The sequence below is a fragment of the Ovis canadensis genome, chromosome 14 (genome assembly GCF_042477335.2).
Source record: "Ovis canadensis isolate MfBH-ARS-UI-01 breed Bighorn chromosome 14, ARS-UI_OviCan_v2, whole genome shotgun sequence".
NCBI classification, from domain to species: domain Eukaryota; kingdom Metazoa; phylum Chordata; class Mammalia; order Artiodactyla; family Bovidae; genus Ovis; species Ovis canadensis.
The window spans coordinates 37,947,099-37,974,615 of record NC_091258.1 but is presented as its reverse complement, the minus strand read 5'-3'; the positions used below and the strand labels follow the sequence as shown (position 1 = coordinate 37,974,615).

Here is a 27,517-nt window from a genome sequence, read left to right as displayed (position 1 = left end):
TTGGTCTCCAAAAGAACATTTATTTCCAAATTGAGGCCACAGAAACAGAAACTCCCCCTCCCGGACCTCTGCCACTCCCACTGGATAATTCCTCCGCCTCCACAATAAGACGCCTCTTTGGCACACAAACCCTTCTAGAGAAACCCCCGTTTACAGCTCAACATGTTTTGATTGTGGGACCTTCTTTGCTGCCTCCTGGGACAGAAGCTCGTTCCAGAAAGCCACTTTCTCACTTTTCAGCTTCTCGGCTGCCCGAGTGTTGACACCAATCTGAAGGTACCCTTCTTTCTGGTCATATGCTGGCCAGTGGGGAAGCCCCTTCCCATTGGGGTTCCTAGAACAAAATCAAACAGAAATTCCCCAAAGCTGCTGTATGGTCTTAGACCTCTTAGATTGTCAGGGACCCCCTGGCTTCATTTCTGCCAAAGGCTCATATGCCTCCAGAGATAGGAGGCTGACCATGTCCTGGGCAGCCAATCTATCACGGGGAGCTCTCATCTCAGAGGTCACAGGGCGGGGCGTTTGACCATCACACGTTCGAAGCTCCCCCCACCCAACAGACATGCCCAACCTCACTCCATGTCTGCCAGCAGCTCACCCATTCCGAGCAAAGTTGGCCCAGAATTTCATCATCATCTTGCTGAAACTGATCTCTTCTTCTGAGGCACCATCTGTGGGGAGGAGACAAAGCCAGTGCTGCTCAAAGAGTGGTTCATGGGCAGTAGCAGCACTTGAGAAATTGTTAACAGTTTCAGAAATGGGGGCCTTACTCCAGACCTACTGAGTCTAAGCCTGCATTCTGAGAAGATCTTGGGAAACACAAGTGGACTTCAAGCTTGACAGTTACCGACTGAGGCTGGGCTCAGTGAAGGGCTGCAGTTGATCCATAAGCTGACTGCCTTGTCTTCTGCACCCCCCCGACTGCCCTTCCGCATTCAGTGTTTCAGGGACACACCCCAGGGCTGCTGCTAGAGTAACCCCACTCCCAGGATGCTCTCCTTTGGGTCTTTTCTTGGTGTTCTTGATTCACACACATTTTCACAGAATCTGGAAAATAACCGAGCTGCAAGATCCCGCAAAAGCCACCCAACCAGGAAATGCCCAGAGGCACTGGGTGTAACGAACAGTTCTGCGATGTGTCAGACACAATTTGTCTGTAGTTGCTAATGGTTAAGGCATTGAAGACATCTGTGACTTTTTTTTTTAATATTACACACCTAGATATATTATGATATTAAAAAATATGAGTTTTAGACAGATAGATGATCGGATAGACAGACACATGTTAGTCCTGATTCCAGGTTAATAACAACTCTAACTTCACCCTCACGCACATTCTGATGTGTTCTTGTGAGGGCAGAGTGAGTGGTGGCCTTCTAGCCCTGAGCAGGGCCCTGCAGGTGACCCAGCTCCTGTCTTGCTGATGCCCAGGTCTGGATTCTTAGAGCGACCATGGGTTAGGGCACAAGGATGCGCAGTCTCCATCAGGTACATTAGAGCAAGAGAATGGTCGGGACCTTTGTCCTTCCTCCCTGTTATGGTGAATTCAGGAAACTAAGACCTGCAGAGAAGGAGGAACCTGCCCAAGGTCACCAAATAAACTTGAACCCGGATCTCCTAACTCCAAGTTTATAGTCACCAAAGGGCCATCACCTTGCAAAACTGGAATCCCGAAGACAGAGAAGACTTCATCCCCGTGGTCCCCTATCACTGTCTTGGGTTTCACCTCTGGTGAGAAGCTTGGGCGATACTGAAACTCGTACATGTAGGTCGGGACTCCAGCATCTGGGAAACAAGGATTCATACACGGTTCATTTCAGCAGACGCACACTTGATGGTATCAAGGTCTCCGCGGGGCTGTGAGCAATCAGGAAACTGGGGGCATGCCTAGTCCTGAGCGAGCAACAACAGTATTAATAGCAGCTGCCCATTGTGAGAGCCAACTGTGTGCCAACCTTGTGTGTGCCTACAGGAAGCCCCTGGTTACGAGCACATGGAAACTTTGGAAAATTTTCATCACTTGCTTAAGGGTGCGTAGTTGGGAGAGGTGGAATAGGATTTGAGCTGGGCATTTGTTGAATGAGTAAGTGAAGAGTGAATGAATGAATGTTCAAACTTGAGTAGCTCCATTCTAAATAAATATAGGGGCACTGGGTCAGTTCACATAAGCCCCTTTTGATCACCCATGCACAAGGACGTCCATACACGCACACTTTATTGCATTTCATCGCTAACAGGCTAGTCTTCCTTTCCTTTGAGAATACCTGCAGCCTGACAGGTGTCTTCCATTATGTCCAATTTTGAACCTTTCCAGTGATTTTCACGTGTATTCCAAGAAGAGTGAAGTAAATTCAAGTTGTGAGCCTGAGAGTGCAGATTTAAATACAAACCTATGCAGAAAGGGGAAAGTTTGCTCCCGTGTCTCAGGAAACCTCAGTCTGGCATTTCCTACCCTTTGTGTCCGTCCTCTTACGTGCCTTGCTTCCTGCCTGGCCCAGGGAGTGTGCAGCAGTGGCCGAAGGGAGAAGGGGCTGAGGAAGGGGACAGTCCCTCTCTCCTGGCCTCTCTCCTTCCCTCTCCTCTCCTCTCTCTCCACGCACTCTTGAAGCCCCAAGAAGATGTCAGTTTTCCTGCTGATGCTTCAGGAGAGACGTCCAACTTGCTCCTTCAGGGCTAACTCGTGGGTCCCCTACCTGGGGACTTCTGTGCTTTGCATTGATAGTTATGCCACAGCCAGTGACTCTAATGGGGAAGGGTCAGGCTCCAGGGCAGACTGGTGGGGAGATATCACAACATTGCCTCCCTGCCTTGGGGATACTATCACATTTGGAAAATGCCAAAAAAAAAAAAAGGAAAATGAACAAAATGATCACTTATAATCACACTGCTCAGAGAAACCTTCGTTAATATTTCAGAACTTATTCCACTTATGCATATGAAACTATGACACTATTGATAATTCTGTGTCATTACATATGACCATAATGATTGCTTCACATCATTAAATTTCCCCACAAAGTAGTTTAACAATATATGCCATCCCAACAGGAGGATGTAAAACAATTTAATTGCCTCCCTCATCCCCCATCTTTGCACTTTGGTTTAGCAAGAGGTGGTTTTTGGAAGAAGCAATCCTCTGTGGTCCCACAGGCCACTTATTAAACAGTTGCTTCAAGGCTGGGGGCTTCCCTGGTGCTTCAGATGGTAAAGTATCTGTGTGCAATGCTGAAGACCCAGGTTCAATCCCTGGGTGGGGAAGATCCCCTGGAGAAGGAAATGGCACCCCACTCCAGTACTCTCGCCTGGAAAACCCCATGGACACAGGAGCCTGGTAGGCTACAGTCCATGCGGTTGCCAAGAGTCGGACACGACTGAGTCACTTCACTTTACCTTACTTCAAGGTCAAGCAGAGAATGCCATAAGGAGGGGCTTTAACCTTGGCTCTGCCATTTTAAAGTTTTAGAAAGAACTCATGATCCAAACATAGGGGAAAGAACTTTCATGAATGGGAGAAATTATTTTTGGGAGCATGTTGCCCAAAAGATATCTTTGTTTATTTTTTTCTTTTTAACATTTCTGCCTTAAACTTCAGAGATTTATTAAATTCCTACAACCACAACACAAGTCTTCAAAAGAATAAGTAGGGCACAGGTTTGTATAATAACATTTAGGAACAATAAGAAAAGCAGAGGGAAGGAAAGAGTTAGTAATAAAAAATACACAAATTTAAACAGTGTGAGGTTGTTTTTTCTTTATTTGGTAAGGAGGGGCTTATGAAGTTGGCAGCATTATTTTTATTTTTTAATCTGAGTATCTTAACAGATAGAATTAAGAAATAGTCATTCTTATATACTGGAAGCAATTTCACAGTATGTATCAAAAACTTTAAAATGGTCCTACAAGCTAGCCTAGTAATTAAACCTTTAGTAATCAAATCTAAAAAAAAAAAATCATCAGAGATTTGGTTAAAGATATATGCACATAAGGCTGAGCATAATGTTTTACAGCCTGCCTCAATATCCAGTAGGACAGGAATACTACAGTAAATTTTAATGTATTATTCCATGAGATAATGGATGCTCTTTATGAGTTTTCATTGACATTGAGGAAATGCTTACCATATAGGATTCCATGAAAAAAACCACAATATAAAATTAACATTTAAATGATATGTAAGACATGGGAAGATTAATGAAGAAAATATGTCAAAAAATTATAGCAGATATTTCTATGAATTTTGAAGGCTTCCAAGGTCAGAGCTAGCTTTGACTAGAAATTTGACTATGTGTTTCCATATTTTCAAAATGTTCTACAAGTATAAGATGTTAATTTTTATATTCAGAATAAGTTCTCTTCTGTATAAAAAAAGACTTAAGTACAAAAAGTTTAAAAAAGGAAAGCATAATGTTGATAAAGTCTGGGAATTCCAAGCAAAAATGACTCTGATGGGGGTCTGACACGTCCTGACACATCCCAGATGACTGGGTCAACAGACAATGAAGCAGAGGAAACCACATGTACGGAGAGACAAGACCACGTTTGTGAAAGAACAGTTCTGACCCCAGGCCGCCTCTAGCTGAAGAGCTTCATCAAGACCCTAGGGAGGAGGAAGGGTAACCAGAACCTATCCATGACTGTATTGAACTGGGGGGACCTGGTAGGTCAGATGTAGCTACTTTTTATTATGCGTATAGAGTCCCAAATTCTAAAACCCTTCTAGCATGGTTAGAAAGAGTGATCTGGGTCAGAGAACCATGTCCTGCCTTGCAGACTAGATGAGAGATAGCTCCTGGAAAGGGAGGGTGCTGTAAGGACCTCAGTAAGGTACTCCAAAAGGACACCTCCTGTCCATGTGAGCTCCTCCATCCTTGGCCCCATGCCCCTAGGGCCCCCTCACACACAGTCTTGGGATATGCTGAAAGGTCCTGCGATAGACCCCGCACACACTGGCATGGAACAAGGCCAGCTGCAGACATCAACATTCTCCAGCCCACTTGCCCCATACCTCCCTCTGCTCTGTCCTTTGGGTTTTCTTGGTCCCAGACAACATTCCTGATCCGACATGTGGCCTCAAGCTATCTCCAGCTCCACAGGTTAACAAACTAGTTTGAAGCTATCTCTGACCTTGGAAGGCTTCTAAGACAAAACCGCCAATATTTGCCCTGTGGCCCCACAGACTACTGTAATTCAGGTGAGGGACCCCTGGGCAGAGACTGTTGGTGTCTCCCCATGTCCCCTGCTTCTGGGCACACTGGCCAGAGTTCCAGCTCCTGCATCTGGAGCTCTTTGCCTGAGGTCTTCGGCAGCCAGAGACCACTCTGCCCACATGTACAGCAGATCAAAGCACCAGGGAATTAACTGCCCTTGGGAACAGCCTTCAACTGATGACTCATCAAAGCTGGAGGATAAAGAGCCCAGCTCTCTTGCCGCTGACTGGGGAAAACCCTGAGCCGTGTCTTCTGCTGGTTCCCCAGCTCCAGGTGTCCATGGCGACACTCGCTTGGCAGCACAGGGTAGACTGACTTCCTTCTCCATTCCTGTCACTTCTCCACTCCTCTACCAGGGTTACCTGGGGTCACTCCCAGATACACTGCCTGCAGTTAGATCCTTTCTCAGAGTCTGCTTCTGGTGGAAACCAAAATGGGACCGTGCCCCGCCCCCGGCTATCTGGAATGGATCTTGAAGTTTCTTAAATCTTTCTATGCTGAGGGTTAAGACAGAATACAGTGTGAAGCGGGTGGGGTCAGTGTTCCTCTCCTGTACAATGACGAAGACTCACCTCTGTGGTAACGGGCCGTGTTCACAGATGGCACACAAAACAACCCATCTCCAATCAAGTCCAGGAGCAGGTCTTCCTTTTGGGCAGGGTCTTGTGTCCCTCCTAAATACCTGTCAGTGAACACTGGAGCCAGTTCCTCAGGGATGTTCTGAAATAGATCAAAAGGTAAAGTGACCACCAAGCCCTAGTGAACGCCCTGGCTTCCCCAGCCAGCGAGGAAGGCTTGCGTTAATGGTGAACCTCTCAGGCCCCATGCTGCCACTCCTGTCTACCCCTGGTGCTGAGGTGGAAAGGCAGAAAAATAGGAGCTGAACCCCCCCACCCCTAGCCCCAGTCTTCATTTTGCCATTAGCTGCTCTGCAATTGGGAACAAGCCCCTGCTCATCTTTGGTGCTCAGCCAGTTTCCGTGATTTGAGTCTTACAAGGATGGGGTAGGACTTCCACACGAGTGACGTGGCCATCTCCTGGTCCATCTTGCCTGCAGAGAGTGGGAAGCCCATGAGCTGTTAAAACAAAGGTTAAGCAGTTGTGAAATCATCAGGAAATAGCAGGAGAAACCAAAGTGACCAACAGACCAAACTAAATGGAGGCTGAAGGTCACTTCGTCATGCGTTCGTTGGGCATGGGTTTTGGATGAGTTTTGGACTCAAATGGACTTTCATATCCAGAGACCAAGGAGGGTAAAGAGGATAACGTAATTGTTAAGGGAAGCTGTCCTAGTCCGTGTGTGTGTGTGTGTGTGTGTGTGTGTTTAGACACACACTCACACACAAACAATTGGAGTCCCCTGAGTGGTCAAGACAGAGAGGGACGATTTCGGCCAGCCCAGTGTTGAAGTGAAGGGCTCTGGGGCAGATGACACAGACCCCACACATACCCCACCTGGGTCGGATAACTGTAAAAAAAAGAGTGAAAGTGTCAGTAGCTCAGTCATGTCTGACTCTTGGCGACCCCATTGACTGTAGCCCACCAGGCTCCTCTGTTTGTGGAATTCTCCAGGCAAGAATACAGAGTATGGGTAGCCATTCACTTCTCCAGGGGATCTTCCCGACCCAGGGGCTTTACGGGCAGATCTGCTAGTCAGATAACTGAGAAAGCCCCCAGTCCTGCCATTATGACTTTGGTCCTTTGGTCTAACCTCGGAAGTCATTCTGAAGAACCACAGAACTCTGCACATAACAACGCTATTAAAACTCAGCCCTAAGAGACTTGACCAAACTCCAGGACAGCTAAAGGAGGCTTAAGGCCACATCCCCAGGATGACTGCAGGCCCCCTTCAAGAGCTCTGGGCTGCCAGGAGACTTTACAGTTTGTTTCAGCCAAAGCCTAGTGATAGGCAGGTAGGTCCCTGAACTCCCTCTTAGAGCAGTTACTTTAGAATTCTTGTAATTATAAATCTTTTCTTTGTCCCTTTACATGTAAATCTACCACCCAAAGCTGTTTCCTCAAGGACCTATGAGCCATCTCTATGAAAAACAAACATCCAGGGGATAATTCTTGCTCTCTCCTCCAGTCCCTGTGAGATGATAAAGGCCTAACTTCAGTGGGGGCCTGATTCTACTTACACAGCTGCCTCCTGTTGTAAAGACAGAGGTTTGTTTCTTCTCCAGATAATACCAACTAACAAATCCAAGTAGGTAGTCCAGTCACATGGATAATCCACCCCACCCCACCCCACCCCACTCCCACCCACTCCTTAAATAAGCTCCAGGCTTTCATTTCAGGGATTGGGTTCAGTTCACAATGGATCATTTCCCTCTAGCAGGAATGTAACTGAATCAAATCTGTTACCACTTCACCTAGTGTCTGCCTTCCTTTATCTCTGTCAGAAGGGAAAGCCCTTCCTAACTTTTAGAAGTCAATTTTAACTCAGGAGGAAGCAGGCTCCCCCCACTCTTTCCAGTGAGATGAGTGGGAGCATGGGTGAGGCGGGGGTCATTTATGGAGAAAGCATGAAAGCAGCAAGCCCGAGGCGAGAGGCTGCAGGTTCCAGGCCCCACTCTCCATAACTCCTGAGCCCCTTGCCCTGCCCAGGCCTTGGGTTTTTCATCTGCCCAATGATGATCTCTATCAGCCCTCCTGGAACTGACATTTTGGGATTCATGGATGGGAGGACAATCACAGAGTGTGTGGGGACATGGGTCCCCAGAACTGCACCACCCAGATGACAGTGTGGACCATAGGAAATGGTTTCCACGGACATATCAACTTGTATGAAGGGGACAGCTGGCCTGGTCCCAGAGAGAGGTCTGTGACCACAGACGGGAGGGTGATGTGCTGGGAGCCAAGTCTACAAGGCCTGCGCTTTCTCACCAGTGGAAGAATCCAGCCAAACTCTTGCTTGTTGACTCCGACGATGTAGGGAACGGTGTTGAAGTTCTTTTCAGCCAGCATCTCTGTTGGCATCTTTGGCAGCACCACTCCGTCAACCACGGTGGGCAGGAAAGGATAGGTCTGGGGAAGAGGGCAGAGTATTGTCTGTGCCTCCCCTTCCAGGTCACACCTGCATCCCCGTCTCCACCTGCCGGAGCTCACAACCATTCTCACACACCTGAGTCCTAACCAAGGGGGATAACTCTGTGGACCCCAGAGGGTAGAACTCTGACCAGGGCACAGCAGTGGGCGGGGGATGGGGAAAGTTCTTCAGTCAATTTGGTATAAAAATATATAATATGCGTATATATTTGAATTATATATATATATATATATATATGTCTCTTTCCAGTCTCATTCAGCTCTCAATATTTGTGGTACTTAAGCTCTAAAAAGTTACTGTGACGGACTTCCCTGGTGGTCCCCCAGTTAAGAGACTGTCGGCCAATGCAGGGGACATGGGGTTTAATCCCTGGTCTGGGAAGATTCCACAGGCCTCGGGGCAACTAAGCCCAGCTGCTGCCGTGTGCCTCGAGCCTGTGCTCCGCAACAAGAGAAGCCCCAGCAATGAGAAGCCTGCACACCACAGCAAGAGTAGACCCCGACGCTGCAACTAGAGCACAGCCCGTGCAGGGATGAAGACACAGCACAGCCGAAAATAAACGAACAATAAAAGAATGCGCTGGGGAAGAAACCAACAGCCACCGAGGACTCAGGGGTTCCCTGGGTGATGCAGCTGTAAATCCCTTGGCCATCAGCCTCAACAGTCCCGCCCACTACGCTTTTTTAAAAAAATCCGCCTTCATCTCATAAAATCACAAACATAGCTTGTTTCCCATGGCTTCGTCACACGCCACAGATGTTACTTTAGCATATTCCTAACCGCTCAACGAACTGATCGGCAAATAGTCTTTCCCTTATTCCGGATGCTCTGCGTTGTCGATCCATTAACACTGAATTCTTGACCAGCAGCACTGTCATCCATGCCTGAAGGCCGTTTGTCTAATACTCGTATTTCTCACAAGTCAGACACATCGTAGGCTGCCTGCCCTTTGGCCCACTAGACAGCCCTTCTGTCTGTGGTCGGGGATTATTTTAAACAGAAACACTGACAGCACAAAACTCAAGAACGCAAAAGCTGGCACTAACTAGGACCACGAAAAGATACGTTACTGGTTTTAGAGATGAAACAAAAAGACAAAAAAATGTAGCTCCTTGTTTGATCTCTGTGAAGAAAAGGGAACCCTCCTACACTGGGAATGTAAATTTGTCCAGCCACCATGGAGAACGGTATGGAGGTTCCTTAAAAAGCGAAAAATATCATTATGATATGACCCTGCAATCCCAATCCCAGGCATATATCCAGAGAAAACTCCAATTCAAAAAGACACATGCATCTCAATGTTCACAACAGCCCTATTTACAGTAGCCAAGAAATGAAAGCAATCTAAATGTCCAGTGACAGATAAATGGGCAAAGAACATATGATGGAATATTACTCAGCCATGAAAAAGGATGAAACAATGCCATTTGCAGTAACATGGATGGCCCCGGAGATCACCATCCTAGGTGCAGTAAGTCAGAAAGAGAAGCTCTAATGCCACATGATATCACTTATATGTGGAATCTAAAATATGACACAAATGAACTTACCTACAAATCAAAACAGACTCACAGAAAGCAGACTATGGTTACCAAAGGGGAAAAGGGGTCGAGCAGGGATGAATTAGGAGTTTGGGGTTAGCAGATACAAGCTTCTCTATGTAAAACAGATGAGCAACAAGACCCTACAGGGGGAGCTATATTCAATATCCTGCAATAAACCATAATGGAAAATAATATTACAAAGATTGTGTATATATATGTATAACTGAATCATTTCACTATATACCAGAAACCAGCCCAACATTGCAAATCAACTATACTTAGAAAGAAAAAGACTTTGTTGAGTGCCTAAGTCTCATTTGATCCTCTCTACACCTTTTAAGGTGAGACTCCCCAGGGAGTCTGCAGAGAGGCCAGGACTTAGATGCCACAGAAGTAATGCCATCAGAACCTGGTGAAGGGAAGCGTTCGAAGGTGGGAGGAGACGAAGGAGATGGGAGGCAGCTGTTGGAGTTTCCCACGGGGCTGGGAGGAGGGTGGTGTCCTGAGGACTGAATTTCATGGCACCTTTCCCCACATCCCTGCAAACACTGAGACTTGCACAGTCCGTCAACCTGAAACCCCCAGGAGACGATCCAGGCTCCTCGAGAAGGCTCCTCAAGAGCTCCTTACCCAGGCATCTCCACTCCCCACAGTGGAGGTTTCCCGTTCACCTTCTCCCAACAGGGCATTTTTAGGGATGTAAACAAGACCAGGGCCTGGCTGGGGACAGGGACACAGAGTTGATGATGGAGAGCACTGGCCTGGGGGTCGGGGTACTGGGTTCTGGTCTGATGACTGGTCTCCTCCTGGGGCCACCCGGACAGTACTCTATCTCTCTCCGGGGTCAGCAGGGTAAACACAAGAAGCTGCTATGGCTTCGCATGGGAGAATTCCTGTCATTCATATGTAACTGGAGCTTAAAGGTGTCAAGACTTCAAACCCATAATTAAGAAACCAAAGGTCCTTACCTTTGTTGGGTCTCCCAAGAAATCAAGAGTGAAAAAGTTCTGTGAAGACAAAGACAGAGGTTGTGGTGAGGAGGCTTCCTGGGAGGAAAGCTGACCTCTGTGAGCTGTGCCAAAAGGTACCGAGTGCTCCCTCCTGGCGCCACGCTGGCTGGGCTGAGAGGAAGCGGGCAGGACACCCTCCCCTGGGCGCCAGAACAGGGAGCCGGTGGAGGGTGGGCGAGGGTTGTTGCAGGGCACTGCTGCTGGTGCCCGCCCTGCCCCCCACCCATTTCCCCTTCTTCCTCTTCCAGGCAACAGCACCCCGATTGTCCATTGGGGGACCCCCGGTTCCCGCTCTCACTCCATGATTCCAGGCATCTGTATGTGGCCTCCGGTGCACCAAATCCCGGAATACAGGGACTACTGCAGGGGTGGACGTGTGCCCACGTCAGTTCAATAGAGTTTACCCAAAACTTTTACTGGAGTTATTGGGAAAGGAGGTTTCTGGGCAGATAGGATATGAGACTAGAGCATTGTTGTTTAACTTCCCTAGGGGCCAGAGCTGCCTAAGAGTGAAGCCAACACAGGAAGGGAAAAGCTGAAGGATAGAGACAGAGTCTTAATCGCATCATACATGCATCCAGATCCAGCCGCGAAACCATCACCTCCTGGGCTTGTCAGGGAGTTACCGAAGGATTCTGTCCCAGCATACTCCTCTCTCTCCTCAAAGCACTGTGAGATGAGCTCCTCACCTTGCATCAGAAAATCCTGACTCATATAAACCCACTGAAAATGCTCCTTGCTGTAAGTTTATCAGGATTGTACTGACTTTATTGTTTTACTGTAGCTAACAGGCCTGACCAGCATGTATGAGGTCAGCAAAAGTGGTCTCCCCATTATGTGTTGTAGCCCTGCAATCCAGGTGCGTGTGTCCATGCGTGTGTGTGTCTATGTGTGTGTATTAGGGTGAGAAGGTAATCATAGAAACACTTCCACATGATCTCAGAAAACTCAGGAGGATTATAGAGGCTCCGGGTTTTACCAAAGTTACCAATTCTCCCTGTATAAACTGGACCTCTTGGGCCACATTGAGAGGTGCTGAAATAGATTTACATCCTTTCAGGCATTAGAAAGCAGTTGTGTTTTCATTCTTTGAACATATAGGTCACATCATGTGAGCCTGAGAAGCCAGGATCTAAGTCCCAAGGCCAAGGCCACACTGGAAAGGGCTCAGAGTCCAGTGTCAGAGACTTGTCTCTGGGGGTTCAGGAATACCCTCCAGAGTCCAGACAGAGAGCTCAGGTGCTTAGGTTACTCTGGGCTTTCTTTCAAACCCTCCCCGACAGAAAGGATAGTTCCTATTGGCCCAGGTGCTATATTTCTGGGTGTCCATCCTGCTGCGGCTTCTCTGTGATGACACGCTGCCGCAGACATCCATCAAGCCTCACAGGTCACCTTCTCTGTGAAGCATCCTTGCTTAGTATAACAAATACTTCCCCTCTCTGTCTTCCTACCACACAGAGCCCACAAAGTACGTGGGTGTGTTTCTCCCTGGAAAGTTCCTTGTGAGCAGGGATTATATGTCCGATCCACCTTTGCATCACCCTCCCTGTTACCACCCCTCCCCGCCACACACACACACTTCACATAGACACGTGGATGGATGAAGTGGTCAGTACGGGGAGTACTGGTGAGTCAGATGGGCGAGTGGATACATGGAGATGGGTGATGGGTGGATCACTGATTTGGAGGGATGGATGATGGAGTGACAATATTGCTGTGGTGCATGGATAATTAATAATAGATGAATGAAAAGTTTTGAGTGGATTTGTGGACTGGATAGAGGAATGATAAGACAGATGAGTAAATGGATGGATGGTTGGATAGATTAATGGCTTGATGTATAGTTTTCCTAGAATAACAAGTGAGGCAGAGTCTTAAAAAATCTAGAAAAGTGGCCCACCATTGGCTTAAAAATGAAATGGTTTCTAAGTTAACGAAGATAAAAAGTGATAATCTTTCCAAAAATATTTGTTTTTCATATTTCTGAAATTTAGTTCAGGATGGTAGTTACCTCTGAAATATATGATATTTAATTTTTAAAAATATATCTAAAAATGAGAATAGAAAAAAAAAGTTTTGATAGATCTAGAGGATTATTAATTGTTCATTACGTTCTTGTTTTGACTTTGCTAAAGTTGGAGATATTCCATAATAATAAAGACAAACAGTTCCCCATTCAGATCCAGAGGCTGACACTGCTCCTGGGAGGTGAGAAACTGTCCCGGGTAATTTCTCTAGGGCAAGAGGACTGAAGCTGAAATGGTGACGCCTGGAGCCAGGTTTCCAGGTTCAGGGGCTTGTTTTTCCAAGAGAACGGATGCACTTACCATCTTCTGTGTTACCTCCAAGAGCTCGTCCTCCGTCTTCTGGCGCAGGCAGTGAACAAGGACAGCCGAGGTGATGGTCTTGCACCCAGCAAAGGCAGCAATTCGCTGTAGAGATCACAGGTGACAGCAGAATTCAAGAGCCAGGCCTCTCCCTCCATCAGTACCGAGGTCTTCTGTCCCAGCCTCAGTTTCTAAAGGCAGCCCGTGGTAGCAGAAAACACTCCAGACCAGGACTTCCCTGGTGGCCCAGGGGTTAAGAGTCTGCCTGCCAGTGCAGGGGATCCGGGTTTGATCCCTGGTCTGGGAGGATTCCATCTGCTGCGGGGCAACTAAAGCCCTGCACCACAACCACTGAAGCCCCTGCACCCCACACCCCATGCTCCGGAACAAGAGAACCCGCCACAGTGAGAAGCCTGTGCACCACAACGAGAGAGAGCCTGCACACAGCAACAAACACCCAGCACAGTCAGAAATAAATACATGATTTAAAAAAATAGTAACAAAATTAAAGTTTAAAACACTAAAAAAAAAAGAGAGAGAAAGAAAGAAAAAGAAGAAGAAAGAAAAAGAAAATGCTCCAGACCAGTTTGTGTGGGTCCTGGGTCCCAGGCATGCCAATGATACAGCCTCTGCTCTGTTACTTTATGTCTGTTAAAACGGGCACAGTATCCTTGAAACTGAAGAGAGGTATCATGGAATGGAGCTTAAAAATGTGGAATCCACAATCCCACTATCTAATTTCAAATCTTGGCTCATCCAAGTAACAGCCATGTGGCCTCAGGCCAGTGACTGGCAAAGTGAAGCCGGGGGGAAGACACAGCAGAGAAGTCAGGTGCCAGGATGGTGGGGCACTGGAGAGTGTGCACGGCTGCCTGGAGACGGGTCCAGTATCTGACATGCAATCAGGGCTCAGGAGATGTTTGCTAAATAAATGAAATGACCGTAAGAAGTGGACAGAGTGGGGAGAGAGAGAGGGAGGGAGGGCAAGAATCAGAATCTTCGATTCCGTCACTGTCTCAGATTCCTCCCTTGAAGTGTGGCTGCTGGCCCCACCCCTCCACCAAACCAGCCCGGCCAAAACGCTCCACATCACTGACTCTAAGGCACACTCCTCAGCAGGGCCTTCGTGTTGCTCACCCTTCCCTGTCTTCCTAACATTCTCCAAATAAAGGCAAAGTCCCCACTAGGTCCTATGTAGCATGGCCCTGCCAGTGGCCCCATCCTCAGCTCTCTCCAGGTCCTGTTTGCACTTTCTGCCCTGGCCACATCAGCCTTCCTCACTCTCTCACTTGAGATACCTCCTCCTGCCACAGGACACTTGCTCAGGATGTTCCCTCTTCCTGGATATTCTTTTCTTACCAAGTAATTTACTGCTTATCTTTCTCATCTCAACTCGCTGATCATTAGTTTTTTGCCAGGAGCCTTTCCTGATAACTTCTCCCAACACACTGGACTAAGCGCTCCTTTTGGATTCTTCTGACATCAGGTGCCTCTTCTCTATTGCTCTAGTCACGGTGGACATTTTACAGGTTTTGCAGCTGTATAATTATGACTCTATCTCCTCAATTATAATAGAAGCTTCATGAGGTTGCCAGATGTCAGACTACATCAAAACTACTTGCTGTGTGAAGGAATGAATGAATGCTCCAGGGACCGACCCCAGTCACAGCCCCCAGGGAAAGTCCACTCCAGGCTCGCATGAGGCCAGTGAGTTCAGCAGACTCAGACACTGAGGGAGGCAACACAGATGACAGGCCACTGCCCACTGTGCAGCCCCTCACCACACCTGGCGCACTTTGGGACGCGTGTTCAGCACAAAGTGCACTGGGGCCGACAGTCCAGAGTCACGAGCCCGAGCCCAGCTCTGCCCTCATCACTGGCTGACCTTGCCAAGTGCTTCTGCTCTCTGCCCCAGTTTGATTAGCAGGAGACCTGGGAGGTGGGGCGGGGTGTGTCCTCGCCCTTCCTGGTCAGCCACCCTCACTTCTATGACTCTTTGAGGGTGTCAGCCAGACCCTGTGATAAGAAAGGGCCCTCACCACTTCAGCAGAGCAGAGCCTGGTGCAGGGACAGCCCAGTGTGAGACCTACCTTAGCTTCAGCCTTAGAGTCCTTCTTGACCAGGCCAGGAATAAGGGCAACACCACTCTCTGAGATGGCCCGGTGGAAAAGATTCTTGGCCAGAGGAGATAAAACCTGGGAGGAGAGTGGCAAGAAAGGGAGTTTATGCTCACAGGGAGTGGGGTCTTCAAGAGCTATACCCATCCATAGCCCTGTCCTGGGCTGTTCCCATGGAGACCGTGGGGCTCAGTGGACATGACAGGTCCTTCCTTGACCTGACTGACCTTGTTCCCTAGACTGACCGGAGGGTCCAGCTTCTCCAAGAAAACCTCCACTAGAGGGAACCGGGTGTGCAGAGTGAGGCATGCACGGATCACAACAGTCAAAGTATCTGAAAGGCAGCTGGAAATTTCTAGCATCGATTTAAACACACTGTTCTGATTTCCCATTTCCATTACTCAGGATTTATTTTAGGGAAAATGATCTGGAGGCAAACAAAAATCTCTAAGATGTTCATGTTATTTATAACGGTAAAAAGTGGAAATAACACAAGGTTTTAATATATGACATGGGGTAAATAAGGTACTTTTCATTTCTACAAGGAAATACTAATGACTATACACACAAAACATGAATAATAATTAACGGTGAGGGAAACATATATGCTATAATGTAAAGCAGGCTTTTTTGTTTAGAAATTCATAGATATAGATAGATGATAGATAGGGGGATTCATGGAAAAAGGGCTGTTCTGGTGGCTCAAATGGTAAAGAATCTGCCTGCAGTGCAAGAGACCTGGGTTCAGTCCCTGGATTGGGAAGATCCCCTGGAGGAGGGCATGGCAACCACTCCAGTATTCTTGCCTGGAGAATTCCATGGACAGAGGAGCCTGGTGGGCTACAGTGCACGGGGTTGCAAAGAGTTGGACACAACCGAGCGACTAAGCACAGCGCAGCACAACAGCATGGAAAAAAGACTAGAAAAATGAAGCTGTCCATGGTGAGAATCACTGGCTAATGGGATTGTGGATGAACTTTTATTGAGGGGGGGTTATCTATGATTTTCTTTTTTCTCCATTTTATAAAATATAAAAATGTTTTCTCTGAATATTCAACTATGATCCCACGTTTTAAAAATATATTAATAGTGCTCAAACATGAGGGAGCTGGAGTGTTTCCCACGGCTCCCAGCACCCTCTAATCTGGCTTTCCGGCTTTGCTTCCCTCGCTGTCTCCCCCATTCCCATTCCCCACACCACACTCCCAGGTCCTCTCTGTGTCCCTTGTTCCTGTCCCATCCCCCATCCCTCCTCTTCTTCTCCTTCTCCCCAGCCCAGCTCCATCCCTCAGCCCCAGAGACTGCTGCCCTCCCTCCTGGGCATGGACAAGCCACCAGGGCCCTCAGAGGGGGCCTCCAACCTGTTCCTAGTGCTCGGGTCTCCTGAACTGTAGGCCTGGCTTCAAGTCAGACAAGGACACTCAGACCAACCTCAAGTTGGCTCCTCTGATTAATCATTTACACCCACCCCTAATCTCAAGAGAAGTGAGGCGACTCCTAACGTTAAAATGATTAAGAAGGAGAGGATGAGCTCAACTGACACAGGACAGGAAGAGAGTGTCTGTCGCAGCTGTGGCTGCAGCTATGACCCCGGAGGCTGAGCTGAGCCCTGAGCTTCCTGGGGGCCAAGGGGAGTCTGGCCTTTAACTCTTCACTGTCTGATGCTGCACAGAGTCGGGTCAGCCTTGAATGCAGGTCTTGGAAGTAAAGGTACCAGGACTAGATGGGCTGGTCTGCAAGGGGTCCCATCAGCAGCCACATCAGGGCCAGGAAGACTTACAAGAACAGACACACTTTCTGCTCCTGCTGACTCTCCAAAGATGGTCACAGAGCCTGGATCCCCGCCAAAGTTGGCAATGTTCTCCTGGACCCAGTGCAGCGCGGCCACCTGGTCCAAGTGGCCCCAGTTCCCCCGGCAGTGCTCGTCCCCTGTGCTGTGAGTGAGAGGACAGGGTGGGGTTGGGAGCAGAGATGTCCCGGCAGGGCCCTGGGGACCAGAGATGGGGCTGGGGGTCCAGGGGAGCCTTCTGGAAAGGACTGGGCTTCCATGGCCCTGACACGGGGTCTTCACTCTCCTGCTGTCCTGCTCTGCTACAGGGCTCTGCAGAGCCATCCTGCATCTACGACTGAGCATCTGCTGCGGTCGGGGTGCAACCCTGGCTCAGGTGGTAGAGAGGCCGGGGGAGAGGAAGTGGGGCGAGTACGCACAGTTACACTGTCACAGGGAGCAGACACGGGCCTTGGGGGGAAGAGCTGAGGGGTCTCCATGAAGGGGACACATCCTGGGACACGACTCCCCTGGGACAACCCTCCCCCAGCCCGCAGGTCTTTCCAGGGAGGTGACCACCCCTCCCTCAGGCCACCCCCCAGCATCTCAGGGTAAGAGGTCCTGGCACCAGTACATTCAGGAAAAGCTCAGTAACTGCCTGCTGGAAACCTGGTTCCTGTCCCCAGAGAATCCATGCAGGAGACTCAAGCCTTCACTCATGCATGTGCCAAACTACACGAAGGAAATGGAGTAAGTGGGCCCAAGGCTCCTCCCAGTAGATGTCCCCTGGAGTCAGATGCTCCTTACAACCTCCCAGTTCCAGGCACCCGCTCCTTCACCTACGAGACTTCCTGGAGCTCCCAGGAGTCTAGCCCTCTTTACTTCCCCAGGAGGAAAGATGTGTGAGCCTCTAAGTGCTGTGCTGCATGGTGACCGTCATCTTGAAGATACTGCAACACGCCAGGCAGCAGAGTGGAAAGGGATAAGCAGTTCAGATGAGATGACAGCTGGGTTGGGCTTGGTAGGAATAATAGGAGTGTGTCAGGGAGATTGGGTGTTTTATGGGTAAGAGCTCAGAAGTAAGTGCACCAGGGTGGCTGGGGAACGAGAAGGTAGGTGGAGCCCAGTTAGGGGGGCACTCAGATGTCTTAGCAGGGAGCCTAGCAAGCAGCCCCTAGAGGGCTTGCATGACCAGAGTGGGGTCCTAGCACCCCCACCCGGGGGGCAGTGTGCCACCAGGAGAGTCCAGGGACTTACCTGAAGAAGCCCCAGATGCCCAGGCGGTACTGGATGGTCACCACCACCACATTTTCGTGGGCAGAGAGGACCAGCCCTTCATAGGTTGACGCTCCTCCCATCAGCAGAGCTCCTCCGTGGATCCACACCATCACCTGGAGGGGGAGAATGCAACCACAGGGTGACAGGAAGCAGAGCTGGGGAAGACCTCAGAGGCAGGCTTGGTCACCAACCCGTTCTCCAGCTGCAGCCCAGGCCAGCACCCCACTCAGGGCACCCTGGCTGCCCCTGCCTGTCTCCCCTGCCCCAGTGCCACCTGCGCTCAGCGCTCCTCATGCTGAGAACATCATCACGGGAACAGCCAAGGCTCGAGCACCGTCTCCTCCCCAGCACTCCCGCCACCCTCGCTCCTGGACCCCTCGCCCAGCTCAGTGCACTCAGCATGCAGAGGCCCTTGGCTAGAAGCTTGTTTCAGCTTCCTCTTAGTTGCCTTCTGAGTGGCGAATGCAGCTTCTCATGAATGGATGATCGTGTCAAGAAGCCTATGCCCTGGGTGGCACCTCTTCTTAATATACCTTCTGGCTGCCTCCTTCTGCTCCCCAAATCTCACCCATCCTCCAAAGCCCAGCCTAAAAACCACCTCCTCCAAGAAGTCTTCAGCCATTTGATGAATATGATCTGAAAACCTACTAGGTGCCAAGGACTGTGGTAAGAATTGAGGCCATTCATAATGCATGTCCCCAAATTTAAGGAGTTCACATAGCAAGAAAGTGAGAATAGCTAAAGTAATATCATAATGATTTTATTATCAAAAATTTTGAAGAACTCATACATGAACTATGTACCAAGTATTATTTTAAGCATTTAAAAATAACCCATCCATGAACGAGGGACTCCTATTATCCCATTTCATGGACAGGAAAACGGGGGCACTTAACCACCCTGAGGTCACGCAGCTACCAGGCAGTGGAGGCAGGACTTGAACCCAGGCAGTCTGCCTGCAGAGTCCACATGTTGAGCCACCCAGCACCCAGCAGCCAATGGCCGTGCCCTGGTAGGTTGGCTGTTGGGGCCGGAGGAATTCCTTCCCTTCAGCTCTAACTAATGCATCAGGAAGTTGCCTCGTGTGCTGTGCCAGACACTGCCATTAATCTTCATATTCATCACTGAAAACTCATGTGTGATTATCCCTGATTTGAGGAAACAGAGCCAGGTCTCTCAGGCAGTAAAAGGCAGAACTAGTCTTTACACCCAGACTCTGCAGTTCCAGAGCCTGTGTCCACACTAGAGGTTCTCCAGCCTCAGGTTCCCAGAGCCCCTGCTCCTCCAACACCTCCGATCCTTGACTGCCTCCTGGTGGAGGGACTGAGTTTGCAGTCATCTCTTGAGTCCAGGCTGAGCCAGGGGCTGGTCAGCAGCGATTTGCTGAAGAACCTAGTCCAGCTCGGTGCACATCCTCAAAGGCAGGGGCTGTGTGGTCATAGTTTTACGTTCCTCTTTTCTCTTAACCCCCACTTCTAGCTACGTGGGGGAGCACTAAGTATGTAACAGGCAAATGAATGAATGCCTGAGTGATCAATGTCCCCACCTCTTCAAGCTTCTAGTCCCAAGTTCAGACGCCCTCCTCCACATCTGGGCACCATGCCAAGGGTGTTCCTGGGAGATGGCTGGGTGTGCGTGGCCACCCCATTCTCTACCCCCGCTGACCCCTCCTTTTCTAGCAGACCAGCCCCACCCTCTAGCCTGAGTCTGGAAGGCTGCCCTGTCTCTGGGCTCCATTTATTCTGGAAATGCTGACTCACTGAATCACTAGCCTGGGCCAAAGACAATTAGGAAGTGAAATAAACTACAAGAAAATCTTGATAGTTGGCAAAGGAAAGGGCAACCTTGTTGCTCCAGGCTCTGCCCCCCAAGCTGTAACCCAGAAGGCTGTCAGAGAGGGCCTCTGTGTGCTGAGGAAAGACACACATAGGCTCCGTGCCAGTGTGTGTCAGAGCGCTCCTGGCTGTTCCAGGAGCCCCGTGCTCCAGTCCTGCCAACCCGACTCTGTGACCGCACTTTCCCCTCACTGGACCTCAGTTTCTCTGTCTGTAAAGGAAGGGTTGATTTGTTGGCTTATCTCCAAGGTTCCTTCCAGCTCTAACTTTATGGAAATGACGTTTTACCCTCTCTGGGTATCAGATTCCTAATCTAGCAATTAAGAGTCATCCTTCTTGTCCATCTGTTAGCATGAGAGGCCCTGGAAAAATGAAATGTGCATCACAGATGTGCAGCAATCTCCCCCAGGGGCCCCACTCTGGCCGAGGGGAAACAGAGGTGTGGGCCACCTGCGCTCCCTGATGTCAGGTTTGGCTGTGGTGCACAAGAAAGCCCGGGGGCCCCAGAAGACCCTTGGCCCACGACGCCCCCACCCAACACTGCCTTCATCCCCTTCCAGTCTACCCCAGCCTTGCCCAGTGGTTCCCGCCGCTTACCGGCAGCCTGCTTCTCTTCGTCAAGTCAGCAGGGGTGTATATGTTTAGGTAAAGACAGTCTTCAGAAAATTTAGGCTTAACGCTCTCCATTCCGTTGCTAAGGAGGTCTGAGGCCATTTCCCCAAACTTTGCGTTCTGGGAGCACCTGGGAGGGGCAAGGAAAGAGAAGAACTCCTGATGTTCAATCAGAGCTGACCAAGGAGATGTCTCCTGTAGTGAGGCCAGGTCTTGGACTGGGAGAATTAAGCCTGTAAACAGAGCTGTCTTACCAGATTCCAGACCCTGGAATGGGTAGGAGGCTCCCTGGGGGTCAGAATAGGGGGCTCTAGGGCTCAGCAAGGTCTCTGGGGAGAGTGACTAATGAGAAGGCCTGGCACCTCCCCCTTTCAGGAGACTTTGGAATGCATTGTGTCAAGAAGATGCTGCTTATGAGCCTGGAAGTGGATCATTTCCTGCATTCTCTGCTTGCAGTTGTCTCTCTGCTGCATAGCGAGTGCAGGGTACTCATGCTCCTCTACAGGTCAAGCAGGAGTTCCAGTTCACGGGAGACTTCCAAAAACGGTGAGAAGCCACTCTGTTGGCAGTCATTTAAGGCATGCAACAGGTCAAGGGCTAAAGATTTGTGGGGCAACATTAGGAGAGCTTGGTTCTCGTTCTGCCTCTGCCACTTACATGCCGGGTGACCGTGGGCAAGTTCCTTCTCTGTTCTGGGTCCCAGTCTGCCATGTCTAAGTGAGGGGAATGATTTCTATATGGGTCTTGCAGCACTGACACGCTAAGATTCTGTCAGCTCATCTTGTCAAGTGTTATGCATTGCCCAAATAATGGATCTGAAAGATCCAACAGTGGTAACAGGCAATACTTAATATTTAAAAGACACTTGCTCCTTGTTAGGAAAGCTATAACCAACCTAGACTGCATATGAAAAAGCAGAGACATCACTTTGCCCACAAAGGTCCGTACAGTCAAAACTATGGCTTTTCCAGTAGTCATGTATAGATGTGAGAATTGGTCCATGAAGAAGGCTGAAGGCTAAGGAATTGATGCTTTTCAATTGTGGCGCTGGAGAAGACTCTTGAGAGTCCCTTGGATTGCAAGGAGATCCAACCAGTCAATCCTAAAGGAAATCAACCCTGAATATTCATTGGAATGACTGTTGCTGATGCTGAAACTCCAATACTTTGGCCACGTGATACTAAGAGTTAACTTGTTGGAAAAGATCTTGATGCTGGGAAACATTGAAGGCAAGAGGAAAAGGGGGTGGCAGAGGATGAGATGGTTAGATAGCATCACTGACTCAAGGGAGATGAATTTGAGTCCAGGAGATAGTGGAGGACAGAGGAGCCTGATGGGCTACAGTCCATGGGGTTGCAAAGATTCAGACATAACTTATGGACTGAACAACCACAAAAATTCAGGTCAGGGGCTTCCCTGGTGGCTCAGTGGTAAAGAATCTGCCTGCCAGTGCAGGAGACACAGGTTCGATCCCTGATCCAGGAAGATCCCACATGCCACGGGGCAACTCAGCTTGTGAGCCACAGCTACTAAGTCTGTGCTCTAGAGCCTGGGAGCCTCAACTGCTGAAGCCTGAGCGCCCTGGAGCCAGCGCTCCGCAAGAGACACGGTTGCAATGAGAAGCCCACGCACTGCAACTAGAGAGTAGCTCCCGCCGTCTGCAACTAGACAAAGCCTGCACAGCATCAAAGACCCAGCACAGCCAAAAATACACAATAAAATAAATAAAATTATTTAGAAAAATCTTCAGATCAGACCCATGATATGGGTTTGATTATTATCCCCATTTCACAGTTGAGAAAACTGAGGCACAGAGAGGTTATAGAACCCGCCCAAGGTCACACAGTCATGAAGAGTCAGACTAAGCACTGCTTATGTTTCCGAGGACTTTATAAGCCACATTTCCAGATTTGCAGAAAGCAGGCATGGTGGCCCCCAGTCCTGAGGTGCTTGGATGACATAGCTGTCAAGTGACTATCAGAGCCCCTTAGAGACCCTCCTGATTTCCATCCTGGGGGAGCTGTCCCCAGATCACCAAGGCAAGGGGATACAGTATTCATAAAAGGATACAATAAAAAATTAATGGGAAAGAGAGTTCAACATCACTAATATTGAGATAAACGCAGAATAGACTCTAAAATTATATAAATAATTATGATGCCAATAATTATTATTATTTTGCCTACTCAATAGCCAAAACATTTTTAATAATCTCAAGCATTGGCTAGGGTCTGGTGAATGAAAGTTTCCATATATGAATGGAAAGAGTGTAGCTGGGACATTTCTGAAAGGAAATTTAACAAAAGATGATACTCTCTTACTCAGAAATGTCATTTCTTGGAATTCAGCCCCAATTACCGTGAATGTGCATAAGGGTTTGGCTATAGGATATTCATCACAGTGCTAATTATATTATCAAAAATATCAAGAAGAACTTAATGGTCCCAAATAAGAGACTGGGTAAATAAACTATAACTCAATACCTAATGTAATGTAATGTCAGGCTGCGGTATGCAATGACATATAACCATGTTTATGATACAAATGAGCAAAGCAGACATCCAGAGTCTCTGTATCGGGCTTCCCTGGTGGCCCAATGGCTAAGAGTCTGCTCTGCAGTACAGGGACATCGGTCTGATCCCTGATCTGGGAAGCTCTCACATGCTGCGGGACAGCGAAGCCCGTGGGCCACGACTGAGTCCGAGCCCTACAGCCCATGCTTCACAACAAGAGAAGCCCACGCATCTCAACTAGAGAGTAGCCCCTGTTCCTTGCAACTAGGGAAAGCCCACGTGCACCAACAAAGACCTAGCGCAGCCAATAATAACTTAATAAACAAAATTTTTTAAATTATTAAAAAAACAATAAACTATCTGTATTGTGTGATATGATACTGGGATCTAATAAGAAATATATCTTTGGTCTTCCCATTTCCTGCAAGGAGTTCCTAAAACCCTAGGAATTTCCTAAGTGAAGAAAGTGACAAACCCATCATTTGCTGTGTTAATGAGGTGGTTCTGGACCTCACCTAAGGGTGGAAACTAGCGGCAAGAAGCAGATCCTGGAAATCCCCAGAGATCCACGCAAGTAGATGTCCTAGGTGTTCTGGGGCATGACTTTGACTTCTTTGCCCAACGTGGACACCGTGACTAGGACACACTGAACATTGCTCTCCTCCTTACTAGGCAGCAGTCACACCTGGGAGTTAGGAACTGGCGATACCCCCAAAGACTCCCCACCCACACACCTCCTGGCCCACCTCACTCCCCAGCTGCATCGAAGATCAAGACAGAAGAATAAACAGAATCATTACTTCTGACCTGCCCACACCACTGCTCAACTCCTGGTTTTATTCCAAACCACTTAGCCTATTCTTACATATTATATAATCTTTACCTTGCATATTGCTCAGGATCTGTTTTTCCCAGCTACAAAGGCAAGCTGCATGAGGGTGGGATCTTTCCTTGGGTCACTGACGGGTCCCAGGAGACTAGAACACGCCTGACACACAGGAGGTGCTCCGGAAGTATTTGTTGAATAAAAGGCTCTACAGTACTGTGAGAATTCTGGAATGCTGGTGAGGATCTACACTATCTTGGGGATTTCAGAATAAAGTACGAGCCCCTCAGATTTCCTTGGCTCCTTCCTGTATCCCTTTGAGACTAACATCCCCCCTGAAAGGTGCCAAAAGCCACACCCCGGCTTACATGGGAGGGTGAGAGGTGGTATTCTTCACGAAGCTCCATGGTTCTGCAGGCTGTGGCGGAGCAAACCTCAAGGATCCAAGAGGAGGCTTGGCAAAAGGAATTCCCAGGAAAACGCCCACAGGCTGTGCAAATCCTTTTAAGCTGACATATTTTCCCAGGACTCTGCCCTGAGCAGTCTCCACTATAGGTGGTGAGGGTGGCAGCCCTGGTGGACATTGAGAGGAGATGAAGACACATCAGTGGTGAAGGTTTGAACTGGATTCTGGGTGGACATTGTTACCTTTGTCATGTGATCTTGAATGTCCTCCCAACTCTCTAAGCCTCTGCTTCTTACGTGAGGGAGAGTGAAGCTGACTGTCCTTCCTAACTCACAGGGTCATCAGAGAGAGCGAGACGGGGGGTCACATGCTGTCTGTCCCATTCCCATGGAGCAGACAGTTCCTTCTCACTGAGCTCAAATGCGTCTCCTGCAGTTGCCACGTCAGGCCTGGTCCTCCCTGCGTGGGGACATCCTGCACCTTCATGAGGCAAGGGGCCTTCGTGTCGACCCCTGTTCATACTCATCTCTCAAGTCCTCTCTAGTCCGTCCTCAACAGCTACAGTTTGTTTAAGCATCCTAACAGGAAATGATTTCCAGCCTCTCACCCTCCCAATTGTTCCCCTTTAGATACAGATAAAATGACAACCTCTCCCCCAAAGCATGTGGCCAGAACAGAGAAGAATAACCCAGATCTGGTCTTATAAACACATCTGATGATAGCCTTCAAGAGACGTGAAGTGGACAGATGCCCAACTGGCAAAGGTGAAAAAGTGGATGACGCGCTGTGAGGCATAGGCAACAGTGGTGGCAGCAGCGGTTACCCCTTGAGGTACATGCAAGGATGTGTATTGGGTACGTTGTGCCACGTGGACATTCCAATGACAAAAGCCTCGCTAGGGAAACGTTAATATGTCCATTTTACAAAAGAGGTAACTGAAGAAATGGAGGGCGCCAGTATGGATTTTTAAAAGATGGAAATAGACTGACTCTCCCCAGATAAACCTGCAGAAAGGGGATAGTCAGCTTCTAGTGTGCTTCTTACTCGGCTCTTCCCCTTGGTTCCAGGCCTCTCACAGTGTCACAGCACCAGGAAGAGGACTAAACCCAGTGTCGACTGGACGGTCAGAGCACTGGCTCTGGTCTCAGGAGACAGGGATAGAATTCAGAGCATGATTTTCCAGCTGACCTTGGATACATACCTTTCCCTCTCTGAGCCTCAGTTTTTCCATCTATAAAATGGTACAGATGCATTCGAGGTCCCTTGCTGCACCCTCGTATTAACCATGTCTTCTATGCTGTGTATTCTGGTGCTTTGACACCCGTAGCCTTGCTGATTCTGGGGGAACTGCCCCTCCCAGAGTTAGCCAATCCCTGGAGACAGGAATGAACTTTCTCTTCCACCTGCCAGAGGCTGAACCCCAACCATCTTCTTTATCAGGCCCGCACAATGGCCACTGTCAGCCTGCCCTAAGCGCGCCAGGGCAAAGTTCCTAACACTTGTGGGCACTCCCCAAGCCCTAGAGCGGGGCAGGGTTTGGCTAGTTCCCTCACCGTATCCAGGCCACCCCACCAACCAAGATAAAGTTCTTGCCCAGATTCCTCCCTTCTTCCTCTGCCCCTGACACACCTGGTACTTCACCTTTGAGCCCACCGGGTGGTGTCACGCCCCCTCCTCTGGGACCCTGGGAAAAGCATCTCTTAGATGGCAGTTGGCTCCTGACCCATGGGCTTTACCACATCTCAGAGTGTCTACTAATACACTGTAAGTTATAACAACACTTTTACTTATGAATCACTGTGTTTTCACTTTTTTCCAATTCTAGACACTCTTTAGAAACAATCCATTTCACACTTACAACAGCCCAATGATGGAGATACAGTTCTCACCCCCATTTTAGACGTGCAAAACTGAGACACAGAAAAGAAACATCCCTTGTCTAAGAATACACAGCTACTGAATGCTGCCTTGGATGGGAACCCACACACTGACTCCAGAGTGCACATTAATACTCCGTTAACCCACTTTTGGAGAAGGCAATGGCAATCCACTCCAGTACTCTTGCCTGGAAAATCCCATGGACAGAGGAGCCTGGTAGGCTGCAGTCCATGGGGTCTGGACACGACTCAGTGACTTCACTTTCACTTTTCACTTTTATGCATTGGAGAAGGAAATGGCCACCCATTCCAGTGCTCTTGCCTGGAGAACCCCATGGACGGAGGAGCCTGGTTGGCTACTGTTCATGGGGTCGCAAAGAGTCAGACACAACTGAGCGACTTCACTATCTATCTATCAGAGTCCTGACAGCGCGCGCTGCTGCAGCGGGACCGGCAGCCTGTCACTGCTTTGCCCTGTACGCCTCTCCTCCACCTGGTCCCCCACAAGGATTCTCAAAGACAGCCCGCTATTTGCATTTCAGGACGACTCACCCCAAGCCATGGAAATGGCGAGGGAGGTTAGGACCAGAGCGACGAGCGTCATCGTGGCAGGACAGCAAGCTCTGCGTCCTCGGGTCTCTGTGCCTTATGAGTCCGCCCAGTTCCCGCCCCCTCCAGCTCCCCCACCCAGCCCCGCCCCCACCGCCCAAGAGCCTGAAGAGGAGACAACAGAAAAGCTCTCTCCGCTCCCTAAGAGGCAGGGCTGAAGTTTCCAGGGCCAAGCCCGTCCAGGCCCCGCCCTCCTGGAATGACTTTCGTCAAAAGAGCTTGCCTTAAACTTCCTGATTACAGATGACCACTGACTTGTTCAACCCCTAGTTTCACAAGTGTTTCTCCCTTGCTGGATTCTAAGCTTCGTGCACGGTGAGCTACCCATAGCAGGCATAAGCAAGCAGAGGTCTGTAGACAGGGGCACACTTTGGTGGAACAAAAGACTGGTTCCAAATGGGGAAAGGAGTACCTCAAGGCTGTATATTGTCACTGCTTATTTAACTTCTATGCAGAGAACATCATGAGAAATGCTGGGCAGGATGAAGCACAAGCTGGAATCAAGATTGCTGGGAGAAACATCAATGAGCTCAGATATG

At 49.0% G+C, this 27,517-nt stretch overlaps 1 protein-coding gene across 1 annotated transcript; it reads right to left on the bottom strand.

The window, feature by feature from the left end:
* Positions 1-27,179, bottom strand: LOC138419785 (liver carboxylesterase-like). The gene is made up of 14 exons (XM_069552803.1): positions 26,922-27,179; positions 24,455-24,659; positions 20,733-20,877; positions 18,280-18,413; positions 17,035-17,188; positions 15,228-15,332; positions 13,138-13,242; positions 10,769-10,807; positions 8,094-8,234; positions 6,203-6,283; positions 5,780-5,927; positions 1,654-1,785; positions 599-671; positions 1-334 (listed from the first exon to the last, which is right to left on the bottom strand). The coding sequence occupies exons 1-14, from the start codon at positions 26,971-26,973 to the stop codon at positions 151-153; spliced, it is 1,698 nt and encodes a 565-aa protein (XP_069408904.1). The 5' UTR covers positions 26,974-27,179; the 3' UTR covers positions 1-150.
* Between the last annotated feature and the right edge of the window lie 338 nt (positions 27,180-27,517).